This window comes from Mauremys mutica, chromosome 11, assembly GCF_020497125.1.
Source record: "Mauremys mutica isolate MM-2020 ecotype Southern chromosome 11, ASM2049712v1, whole genome shotgun sequence".
NCBI lineage: Eukaryota > Metazoa > Chordata > Testudines > Geoemydidae > Mauremys > Mauremys mutica.
Window position 1 is genome coordinate 16,415,706 of NC_059082.1, and position 12,786 is coordinate 16,428,491.

The 12,786-nt window shown below is 40.9% G+C and overlaps 1 protein-coding gene across 1 annotated transcript; it reads left to right on the plus strand.

Moving 5' to 3' along the window:
- The first annotated feature begins 1,279 nt into the window (after positions 1–1,279).
- CFAP161 (cilia and flagella associated protein 161) lies at positions 1,280–11,027 on the plus strand. The gene is made up of 7 exons (XM_044981099.1): positions 1,280–1,517; positions 3,868–3,957; positions 4,141–4,379; positions 6,037–6,121; positions 7,777–7,935; positions 9,380–9,453; positions 10,538–11,027. Exons 1-7 carry the CDS (start codon positions 1,431–1,433, stop codon positions 10,716–10,718), a joined length of 915 nt encoding a protein of 304 aa, XP_044837034.1. The 5' UTR covers positions 1,280–1,430; the 3' UTR covers positions 10,719–11,027.
- Positions 11,028–12,786: the final 1,759 nt, after the last annotated feature.

A 12,786-nucleotide genomic window follows, 5' to 3' on the forward strand; every position in this document is an offset into this window, starting at 1 on the left:
TAAAGCTTTGCTTTAAAACTATTTACTAAGGATCATTATAATGGGAATATCAACAGAGAATAGTACAGGAAAATGTCAGACATAAAGCTGTGAAATCTGTCAGCAAAATTTGACACAAAGTCCCCCACAGATCAATCCATGCTCTCCATATGTGCGGCAATCCCTTGGCACAATTGAGTAGAAGAGGGAGACGCAGCCCTAATTCTGAATGTTCATATTTATCTGGGTTTATAAGGGATTCTGAAAGTTACATGAACATGGTCCGTAGCTAAATATAAACATAGACAGATGAAGAAGAAAAACTTTAAAGAACAGCGAGGTTAGAGATGGAAAGACAGTGTGATCAGTGGAAGGAAGGATAGAGCAATCTCTGCTAAGGCATAATTAACAAATTAATCACAGGCATCTATAGAGTCTTTTCAGTAGTAAGGAGAACTTGACCGCCACAAGTTGACAGCTGACAAGAGTCCATAATACCTGGAGCTGACTGAAAAGCCGACACTTTCATTAACATCTCTTTGAACACATTTTCACCATTTTTTTTGGAAAAAAATATTTTTCAGAGAAAATGCTCCAACCGACTCCAGTAACAGCCCTCAGGAATGAGTGAAAAGACAGGGTGAGCTGCGCAGCTCAACAGTACCTTGGTGCAGTGCAGGGGGCTGCTCCGGCTGCAGCGTGGGGGTGTTTTGCAGGCCAGTGCCTTGGAGGGGGGCTGCTCCGGCTGCAGCGTGGGGGTGTATTGCAGGCCAGTGCCTTGGAGGGGGGCTGCTCCGGCTGCAGCGTGGGGGTGTATTGCAGGCCAGTGCCTTGGAGGGGGGCTGCTCCGGCTGCAGCGTGGGGGTGTATTGCAGGCCAGTGCTTTAGTGCAGTGCAGCAAGGGGCTGCTCCGGCTGCAGCGTGGGGGTGTTTTGCAGACGCTGGGGGCAGCTCCAGGCCAGGGGCAGCTCACCAGAGTTCAGTGCCTGGGAACTTTTGGTGACACCTAATTTTCTTTTGGTCACGTGAGCAAAACAAGCCTGCCTGGGAGATGGCGCCAGCCAGATACATGAGGAGCAGGAGTGACAGCGCTGCAGTGAGCCCCCGCCACCCCTGGTCTGAGATGGGGGCTGCAATGAGGGCCACCCACACCTTTCCCGGCCCCAGGGAGGAGAGGCAGGGAGGCTCCACCCCAGCACCAGCCCACCGTCTCCCCTGCTACACTGAGACGCTGCGGGAGCGCCGGGAAAGCAGAGAAACTCCCGCCCCTCACCCCTCATTGGCGGACTCGGCCCTCGAGACCATCCAATCCCCAGCTAAAACCGTTCCCTTGGCAACCAGTAAACTCTCCGCGGCCTAGCGAGCGCGGGCGCTGGGAGAAGCCTGCCTGGAGCCGACTCCTCTATTGAGACACCCCCCCAAACGGAGCCCCACCCCGACCTTCCCCCAGCATGAACGGCCGGGCTAGCTTGAGCGGCAAGCCCTACAGCGCGGGGGTGCGCCTCGCCAACTGGAACGAGGACACGTACTTAGAGGAGGTACCTGAGCCGCTGCCATTTCCTCGGATCCTCCCCCCTCCGGCGGGCTTTCCTTCTGTCCCCTCCCCCGCCCCCCCCCGTTCCGGCGGGCTGGGGGTGGCCCCGCCTTCCTTCTGCCCGCACCCCCCAGCATTTTGGGCAGCACCTTCTGCCGCCCCCTCCGCCCCACGCCATAAGCAGCAGCACCGCCCCCCCTTGGGTTGGGCAGCACCAAGCTAAAGCAGGCTGGCATCCTAGGGGGAGGGGGCAGCCTGCTTGTTAATCCGCGGGTGGGAAGGAGACCTGGTAGCAGCTGCCCAACTCCTTAATCCCTAGAGCAGGGGTTCCTAACGCGGTGCCCGCGGGCGCCATGGCATCTAAGTGCGCCCGCCTACTGGCCGGCCGGCGGACGAGCATCCGCCGAAATGTCACCGACAAGCTGCGTCATCCAGAGATGTCACCGCCAAAATGCCACCTCTGGGTGGTGATGGCAGCTTTTCGGCGGCAGAATTTTGGCAGATGCTCATCCGCTGCCACGGTCCTCCGTGGCTCATCGTCGGGCACTTGCCAGACGAAAAAGGTTGGGGACCACTGCCCTAGAGTGTATGAGCGCTTGCTGCCCATGGCGTCTGGGGCCATCGGGTTCATCCAAATCTGTGACTCAGGCTCTGGGAAGGGGCTAGCTCAGTGGTTCTCAAACTTGGGCCGCCACTTGTTCAGGGAAAGCCCCTGGCAGGCCGGGCCGGTTTGTTTATCTGCCGCGTCTGCAGGTTCGGCCGATCACGGCTCTCACTGGCCGCGGTTCACCGCTCCATGCCAATGGGGGCTGCAGGAAGCGGCGTGGGCCAAGCGACGTACTGGCCGCCCTTCCTGCAGCCCCCATCCAGTGTCCTCACAGAGGATTTCCAATTTGATCACCTTATGCATAAGGACCTGTTACAACCTGTCGGGGGTTCTGCCGCCGCTGATTGCTAGAGCCCACTCAATGAGAGCTCAGGTATCTTCGGCGGCCTTCCTGGCGCACATCCCTATCCAGGACATCTGTAGAGCTGCAGCATGGTCCTCTGTCCACACATTTACCACTCATTATGCCATCACTCAGCAGGCCAGGGACAAAGCTGGATTCAGCAGAGCTATGTTGCAATCTACACGTCTGTGAACTCCTACCCACCTCCAGGGCTACTGCTGGAATGAACATGAGCAAGCACTCGAAGAAGAAAAGACAGTTACCTGTTTCATAACTGGTGTTCTTCGAGATGTGTTGCTCATATCCATTCCATGACCCACCCTCCTTCCCCACTGTCACAGTTTCCAGCAAGAAGGAACTGAGGGTCGGGGAAGCCGGCAGTGCCCCTTTACCGCACCATGAGAGTGTCACTCCAGGGGGCACCAGAGCTGATCCCTTATGGATATTGCTGATGGAAAAACTTCTGGCACTGGTGCATGTGGCGAGCACACACACCTAATATGGAATGGACATGAGCAACACATCTCGAAAAACACCAGTTACGGAAAAGGTAACTGTCTTATGTAAGCAATGCAGTATCTACACCAGTGGTTCTCAACCTATTTACACCTCTCAATGTGTTATATGGGCCACATCAACACAGTATATATACACTACTGTATGGCCCGGAGGATGTCATATGGGCCACAGTTGTGTGCTGTTTGGGCTGCAAGCGGGCTGCAGGTTGAGAACCTCTGGCCTACACTAACAACACGTTGACCTTACTACAGTGACATTGACTCTATGCTTCTCGTGGAGGTGGAGTTATGAAGTCTGCGTAGATGGGCAGTTATGGCAGTGTGAGTGAAATTTTTCTGTAGACACTTACATAGGGCAGGTCTACACTACAGGGCTAAGTAGACCTACGTTATTCACGTAGCTGGAGTTGATGTACCTTAGGTCAACTTACAGCAGTGTCAACTTACCTTACGCGTATGCTTCTCATTCTGGTGGAGTACCAGAGTGGACGGGAGAGCAATTGGTGGTTGATTTAGTGGGTCTTCACTAGACCTGCTAAATTGACCCCTGGTGGATTGATCGCCACATGTCGATTCCCCCCGGTAAGTGGAGACAAGCCGATAGATAGGTTGATGTAAGCTAGAGTACACTGTAGAGTAGATCACACATTTGTGTAAATGGGGAGTAACTCCACTGAAGTTAATGGGTTTACCCTTAGTGTAAAACTAGTGTGAGATCAGACTCAGGTTCCTGGAATATTTGTGAGCCACCTGCCATAGGCACCTATTCATTGATTTTCGCCTAAATGGGGCCCTTTTAAAAAAATATTTAAATTGCATTTAAAGCCAAGATGATTTTTAAAATGCTGGATACTATGTTTAATTTCTCACTTTTGTTTTTAAACAGGACCTCTTGAAAGATTTTTTGTATAAAAGAGAAAAAGGAGAACTTCTGATACAGAAATCAAAGAGACTTAAAAATAATCTTTTAAAGCAGGTAATGAGTTCTTAGCCTTTCATCAATTCCGCTTCACCGCTTATAAAATGTTGCAGTGAATCAGTAGCATCGGCATAGTGAGAATACTATGTTTTAGCATTCTATATGATACATTACAATAATTTCAATAATTTTAAAACAAATTTAAACAGTCTATACCAATCTATGTATATTTTAACTTAGATGCAACTATCAGTTTCGAAAGATGGATTTGTTCACTTTGGAGACACTGTGATGCTTTTGAGCCCTGAAAACAATAAATCACCTATGGAGAATTACCCTGCAGTGCCTGGCAATCTAACTTTGGCTGTTACTCCAGATGATATAACAGTACATTTATCTGAGTCATTGCAAGTCCCCTGTGGAGTGAGTGCAGTGAAAAGTGTGAACCCTGTTGGTCGAAATGCATTTCGTATCCTAAGGTTTGATGTCTTGCATTCAATAGATTCAGTAGTAACCCTTGTGTTAAGGTAGATCTTATTTTGTGAAATAGACAATGAACTTCCTTAAAAATGAAAATCAATGTGCAGAGCAACATTTTATTGATTTCAGACTAATGGTTTAATTTTTATTACACATTAGGCCCGATTCTGCTCTCGTGCCAGTGTGCATCCAGTATTTCCAATGAAATCAATGAGATTACATCGGTATAAATCTGTTGCAAAAGCAGAATCAGGCTCACTGTATTTATTTTTCATAAACTAACAAATTTTAAAGTTGAATAAACTCTACAGCTTATTATTGACATAGAGCAATATTTTTAGTTAACAAAGCATTTACAAACATAACTAATTACCCTGCATGGATGTTGAGTTATGAGAATTAGTTAAATCTGACATACTTCCTTCTTCTGTGCAAGGACACAAAAGAGCAAAGGGGTGCCTCTTTGCCCTGACATTCTAAAAGTTGAGCAGTATCTCTGAATAGTTCTTGAGAATATTAGAAAAGATGTCATACTTAAATTGTAAACTGTTTGGGGTAGAGGCTTTCTTTTTGTTATATGTGTATATAGAGCCTACCACTTCTGTGTAGATAGGAATGTTTTCATAAACTAAAAAGAAACTCCAAAAATATATTTTTTATTTATTTAAACATTCCCTGCTGTGGGTTTAAAAGCCAAACGTTGTATCACTGTGCTAATGGAAGGGAACTAGATGCTGACATTGACTAGAGACACCTAGATCTGTAAACTCACCAAAATCTAAAAAAGTAAACAAAGAGCATAAATTATGTAAAGTTAAATTTATTCTTAAAATTATTAATTAAAATATAGATAAGGGAAAAGATGATGCAATTTTAATCTGATAGCCTAGTCATAACCACTGAAGTGGATGATGGGGACATGTTGCCCCGATTAAATATAGCTACAGGACTAAAGCATTTTCAGTTTCCTGTCTTTTTATGAGGTTGTACTAGTGCTCCTTTAACAAAATACATCAGTGTTGCAGAATAATACTTATGATCAAAGGAAATGAGTTAACATCACTATGGCAACTTGACTTTTGAATTTAAATTCTCAACTTTGACATTTCATTAGCAGACATTTATTTTTTGCATTGAAATGGGTGATAAATCGATATGAAAACAAAACAGGGTAAATTACAGGGAAACACTCCTTTTGCTTTTTGGCAGGGATTTTTCAGATACATGAATTAAACATATGGAATGGGATTTTCAATGGCACCAGGGATTCAAGGGAATTAAGTGCTGAACTCCCTCTGAATTTCAATGATATTTGGACACCAAGCTCCTTTAAACTCCTTTGAAAATCCCAGCCTATGTGTTTAATGTATGCAGCTGAAAAATAGCATTGACAGCCTATTTTTCCACTCTGAGGATTAAATATTTATATAGTAAATTATTTAAATTCCAACTCTTTCTATAATTATTTAAATTCCAACTCTTTCTATAATGTATTTTCTAATAGCAACCTTAATAATAAGCAGTCACACCAGCCTCTTCTATAATTAGTAATTCTGAACACAGACACACACACACACACATATATATATACACATACACACAAATCAATTCATATGGCCTGTTTTCGTTTATATGGTTCTTTTCCTATGTTAACAGTGTTGAAGGAAATTCTATGGGTGAACCCATTAGATTTGGGCAGAATTTTGGTCTTGGGGCAACCGGCGGTTTTACCGATCAAATGGTAAGTCAACACAGGTGTAAACTAAAACTGTAGTACATATTGATACTGTAAATTAGATTACTGTACATATTTTGCATGCTATTTTGGGGCAATAAAATATGCAATAGTTATTACTAAGCAAAGAATGAACTTGGAGCACTTCATGTGAAGAGAGGGGATAAGCTATATACTGTAGAGCACTCAATGTGTCATATTGTACATGGCCAGACATACCAGTTTTGCAGGACAGACCTAGGGTCACATTCTGATTTAGGTTAAATCCAGAGTAAATCCAGAACAACCGTACTGACGGTCAACTGAGTTAATCTGTGCTTGCACCAGTGTAATTGAGATAAGACTGTGGTCCCCTGTCCAGTAGTAGTGTGACTGTCATTTGGTCATATTCATAGCATATATGTTTAGCTATCAATATATTAAAATCTACAGTTAACATTTGCATAGAAAGTACCCTATAGCCAAATCACAATCCTCTATGAATAAACTATTTGGGGCTTAAAGAAATCCCCCTAAAAACAAATATTTACTTGCATTTCCTTATCATGGCTTGTCTCAAATGCAACACCTATTCAGAGAGCTTTACCAAATTTCTAGGAATCAGGAATACAGTACAGGACTATCAAACTCAGGTGATTTGAGTGAGGGAGATTTTTTAAAAAGATGGACATTTTAAATATCTCATGAAACACACCACAAAATGCAGGAAGGTTGATGTTTTAAACTCTGCCTTTAAATGAATTGAGAACAAGAGACTCTCCTGAAAATGGAAGAGGCTTGGCAAATCTGGAACCTGTGAATGAAAGTCTGTTTTTTTTTAAAGTAAGTAAAATGTTAGTGTCTCAGTCTGAGTCAGGCAGCAGGATTCTAGTAAATGTTAATATCGTGTCTGTTCAGAAGACAGGAAGAGTGCAGAATCAGAGGACAATATATAAAGCCACTATAGGTACCACTGATAGATTTTTTTTGGCCTAGCAACCTTGCCTGTGTCTTTGTAATCACAGTGACCCTTTGGAATACAGATCTCATTTATATATCAGTGATTAACTTCTATATCTCGCTCTTTTTGAAGTCACTTGTTCAATTTGAATGTAGCACATTATTCATAAGCTCATCAGCCATGTAGCGTGTGTTATAGTTAAGAGTTTTGAATTCATAAGAATTGACTGACTGACTTTTCACAAAGAATCTGTTCCTAGTGTTGAAAAAACAGTTTTGTTTTTTTTTATAACTGCAGTATGTTTTGGGTCCAATCCAATGCTTATTTAAATTAGTGAGCATTGGATCATCCCTAACAGTAGAAGCACATATTTCAACAACAGAAATATAGTACTACTTATGAAGCATAAAGGTAACCCCATGTTTGTACAGGCATTTTTTGTATAGTCTTTCATGTTGGACTTACAATTCTTTGCTTGCACAGATATAAAACTCTTCTTCACCAATTTTTTTTTTATTCTGGAATAAAACAAACTCTATGCTCAAAAAAACCCCAATCAATTTGGTAAACAATTATTAAAAATTAGTTGAGTGTTTTAAAATTATTTTATATAAATTTGTGTGACATTGCTTAACGCAAACAATTGTTCTTTTATCTGTAGTAACTTAGTAGTTTAATCATTTAAACTTACATTGCCATTCATGTATGTTTCCATTTACAGTTATATCTTGCAAGTGACCATAAATCATTTATGAGATTTGCTAAAAAATCATACCTTCAGCAAGTGTTTTTGACAGATGAGCTCTCCTATCTGACTTGCTGGCAAGCTACCTTTTTGGATCCACAGCTGCGTCTTGAATATGAAGGATTTCCAGTTCCTGTAAGAAATTATATAGAAAGTAAAACCCTAGTAAATGTTAAGAGTATTTAATTAATGCTTTCGATAAACCATTTTAAAAAAAAGTTGCATTCATTTTATTCTTTACAGTATTCTGAAGGTTGTGGTGAAAAGCAAATTATCCATACATAACTGGGGAAAACGGGGGAAACAGTCTGCAAATGATAGCTAATGGTTAGAGCAGGGGGCTAGAATTCAGCATTCTTGGGTTCCAATGCTAACTTTGGGGTTGACTTGCTGTGTAATTAGGATAAATATTTTGGCCAAAATTTTAAAAAGTGGCCATTGATTTTGGGTGCCTCAGGTTCTGGAGTTGAATTTGTAACCCCCCCAGTCTGACTTTCAGAAGCACTGAGTATCTTCAATTCCACTTCTAATAATAGGAGCTGTGGTTGCTCTTTACTTCTGAAAATAAGGCCCACAGGGCTCCAAAAAATGGAGGTACCCAAAATCAGTGGCCACTTTTGAAAATGTGGCGGCTAACCTCAGTGTGTATATGTAACATGGATGTAATACCTACCTCACAGAGGTGCTGGAAGTTTAATTAATGCGTCTAAAATGCTTAGAGATCCCTCAGTTAAGACCTCTATAGTTCAAGGTAAATGTGAAGTAATGGTATTATATTATAAATATAACTGTTCCTCCACTGCCAGCCACTACTTCTGTTGTAATATATTTCTATGAAGCTTCTGACTCTCAAAACCTGGTTAAAATTATGTAATTGATTAAGACAATATTCTCTTTTCATGGCAGTTTTAAAAATATTTTTAAACAGGTTAATTTAAGATCAATCCTGTTGTATTGTAAAAATAAATTAAAAGTGTGCTTTGCAAAAATGTAACCATACAGTAAAAATTTGTTTTAAAAAATGCAGAGGCCCCAAATTCTAGACTGTTCCACAATAAAATGTGCTGGGGCAACCAGAAGGATCTCTCCACCAGGAAACACCAAGTGAAACTGGGATTCCTCTGCTGATATAGGACCATTCCCTGGCTTTACACTGCTCTTTTTTACAGGGCCCAGCACTGGGACATGCCCATGAAGGGAAGAAGTGTATTGGAGGAGAGAGCTTTGAGCAGGGGCTTGGACTAGATGACCTCCTGAGGTCTCTTCCAACCCTAATCTTCTATGATTCTATGAGTGGGAGTGGCCACAATGCTATACATTCAGCTACTGTGGGCTACTGGATGGTCCCTTGGGGATCGCTGCAGTTAAGCTGTAAAACCAGCTTATTTACACTGTGGGCTGGACGAGCCCATGACAGTCCAGTATCAATGAGGTACAAAGTGGCCCAGAATCAGAGCTTGTGTTTTTAACATGTTATATTCACTAACTCAAAACGTTTCACTTGCACGGCAAAAAGACTATTTAACAACAGTCTATAAAATATCTGTGAAAAAGATTCTCTTGTTTATTCTTTCTCTAGGCAAACACTAAAGTCCTTATCACTCATTGCCATACAAATCGGGGTTTAGCAGTTCCTAGGAACTATTGGATAAGGTAAGTGTAATTTATGACAATATAAATATCAGGGATGTTTTTCATTAATCATGATATAATGATGTACAAGTTCAGTATATCAAAAATATAAGCAATGAGACAAGTGCTCTAATCACACATTTAGTGGGAAAACAAAAAGAGTGCAGAACACATTCACTCACTCTCAATTTATTGTCAGGCTGTAATTTAGTTCTACCCTGGGTCTGCAATCAATCAGCTCAACCTTTTTCCACATTTTCCCCTCAGATTTCCAGACTTCTCTCTTTCTTGGATGGTTCAGTCCCCCCTTTGAATATTCTGACCAATTGTAGTCCTTTATTTGTAGAGAAAGTTGGGTATGAGGAAGTGTCATAGATCAAAAATATATATTTTAAAACAATGCAGGAAATTGCATGCAGGATACATGGGACTCTCACAAAAACCAAGTTAATATATTGATGTGAATGTAACTTCTGCATTGAATTAGTATTTTGACTCTACATTGTTAATGAGTATAACAATTCTCTCTCATTTAATTTCAAACAAAGTTCAGCTCAGAATCCGTATCAGACCATCATGGAGGCCTTTGAGGCAGAAAGTTTGCTGGGGTGAGGCTGAAATGGTGAAAGCCAGGGAGCCTGTAGTAACCCAGCACAGCCCCCAAAATCAGTAGAGTTGGCTGGGGAACTGGATGTTTTCAGTGCAGCCCTATATCAATGGGGCACCTGTAGCACCCCAACTAAAAAGAGCTGCCATTCACCAGTGGAAATTCTGAAGGAAGGCAGGCAGCAGCAGCAACACTTGCTCTTCCTCAGGATGAATGAATACTCCCCTGGAGTGCTTTGGGATTTAGCTGGGTGAATCTGGACCATTGCTAACTTTTCCTTTTGGCTTTTGATTTCTAAAATTATAATTGACAAATAACGTTTTTTAAAATGCATGAATAATATGGCTTAATAAACCAAAAGCTATGTGAGAAAAGGTATTGGCAAATTGGTTAGAGGAGTAATTTACAGTTTATATTGACTCACCGTTAACTTCTGAGACAGAGAGCGTGGAGTGTATAGTCATTATATCTAGCTGTGCTACTATTTTCTCTTGACAGGTCATACTTTGGAAAGGAATATGAAGTCATCTGTCACACCTATCTGGATTCCCATAAAGCTGAAGAAGATAAGAATTACTGGATAATAGTAACTGCGAATCCCAGTGATGATGGAAATACTATGTTTGACAGACCTAAGCCTCCCTCAGAGGAGACCAGAGAGAGAGAGAGAGAAGAATGAACTTTATGCAGGAACATAGAATGTAATAGTCCAAGGTCAAAAACTTTCATTTTATTTATGCTTTTACAAAATGAAAATTCTAATTTTGATGATGATAATTAGAGCTTTGAGTGCACTTCACACTTTCTCTATTCACATTTATTTTTAATCCTAGATTCATTTATTTTATAAGTAGTTATGAAAATCTGCCACTAATTACACTGGGAAACCTCATTGAAGTCAGTGGGGTTTCACTTAAATGTAACTGAGGACAGAATTTGGTCAATAAAATTGGTGATCCATGTACAAGCTCAGCTCTAGGAGTTTTCTTAACCAAGCAAGGCTTGATTTTCCCATTTTGACATTCACTGATGGTAACAAATGTGTCAGAAATTAGTAACACTAATGGATATTCCTCAACAGTCCTAAGAACTTATTTAACTACTTCTTTCAAAATAAGGATAATGGATATATGGTAGTTTCCAAAACATTAAAAGCCAAAGGCATGCCAGCTTATCATTGGAATCTTCGGCACTTAAAGACCAACTCAGAGAACCTTATGTCAATTGAACTCACTTTTTCCTCTGGCTAGCACAGCATTGCCAAGTGTTCAAAAATCATAAATCAGGCCTCAAAATCATAAGATTGGCTTACAGATTGTGACTTTTAAAAAAAATAGTAATTTGGGGATTCTTTACATTTGCCTTTTGGATTTTGAGTCTTTAGGAATCATGTTTTCAAGCTTTTCTCCAGAATTACAAGGCTGGGATGGAAGAGCAGCAGCACTCTGACAGGCTATTGGTGTACAACAAGGGAAGGAAATTTTTGGCCAAAGGTACCAAGACAAATCTCTATTCTTATAAAAATGGCGAGGAATCTTTAATGTCCAAGCAATTCAGACAAGACCTTGGTTTTTAAAGTTTTACCGAAACAAGTGTCAAGGAACTCTGCAAGGGCTGATTTGACCCTGGCATGATTCCGAGCCGTATTTCTAGAGTTTGTCTGATTCAAACCTAGTGCCTAGGACTTCTGAACCACTGCCTGCATCCAATATAAATTATCAAATTCTTCTTCCTGGAGAACAAGAAATAAAGACAAAAAATTATGAAACTAAGAAAAACTGATCATCCATTTGCTTGCTGCAAAAGCTGAAAAACTACTGATCTTTGTGTACAAATCTGTTGGTCTACAGTACCCAGTGAGTTTCTCTGTTATATACAGTAGTTAATTCCAGTCCTTGGAGGTACAGTGATAACTTTAAAAAGAAAGTAAACAAAAATAAGCACTGACTGAATGGGTTGTCTTCTGTGTAACTTTTTTGGATGTTCTCTTGCTGCCACAATAAGCCAAATATATTGTTCATAGAATTGTCCTTTTCCCTTTTCCCATGACCATGCCAAATGGCAGATGGTAAACAAACAGATCTGGCTGCTCTGGTGGTTTAGTGGTCCCAATGTCCATGGTTAATGGGCCTCTAAATTCTCCTGCCTCCTTAATCAATCTACAGTTGTTGCTTGCAGTGCTTACAAATGCTAAAAATAAAAGCATCTTACTGTTTGCAATTATAATCCAAAACCGTAACCTATTTTAACATAATATATTGTTAGACAAAGAAAAACAAGTGCTTTATTACAGGGAAAAATTTGAATTTCACAAAGCATAAACCAGTCGCATACATTTTCTACTTTGGCTATAACTCTAACAGATGAATCCACTACAATCTAACTCAGTATTTTTATAATGTAATGGTGTCATGGTATGTTATAGTATAAACAATTAATCTCTTTTTAAAAATCTTATTTTCTTTTTAAAATTGAGTTTCTCTAAGATTTTTAGTATAATCATACAGTTCTCAACACTGGTCACAAGATGGCAACCTTTTTAAAAAAAACAAAAACAGTCCATTTGCACTGCTTTAAACATTTTAATCCAAATCATCCCTGATATATAACTGCACAAAACTTAATCAAGTTACAACAGGCTTGAATTAAGGCCATTAGGTGTTTCCAGAGTGTTGTGTCCTGTTTTTAGAACATGAAATTTAATTTTTAGGAAGCAAATCTAGGCATAAGGACACTTGAAACCACTT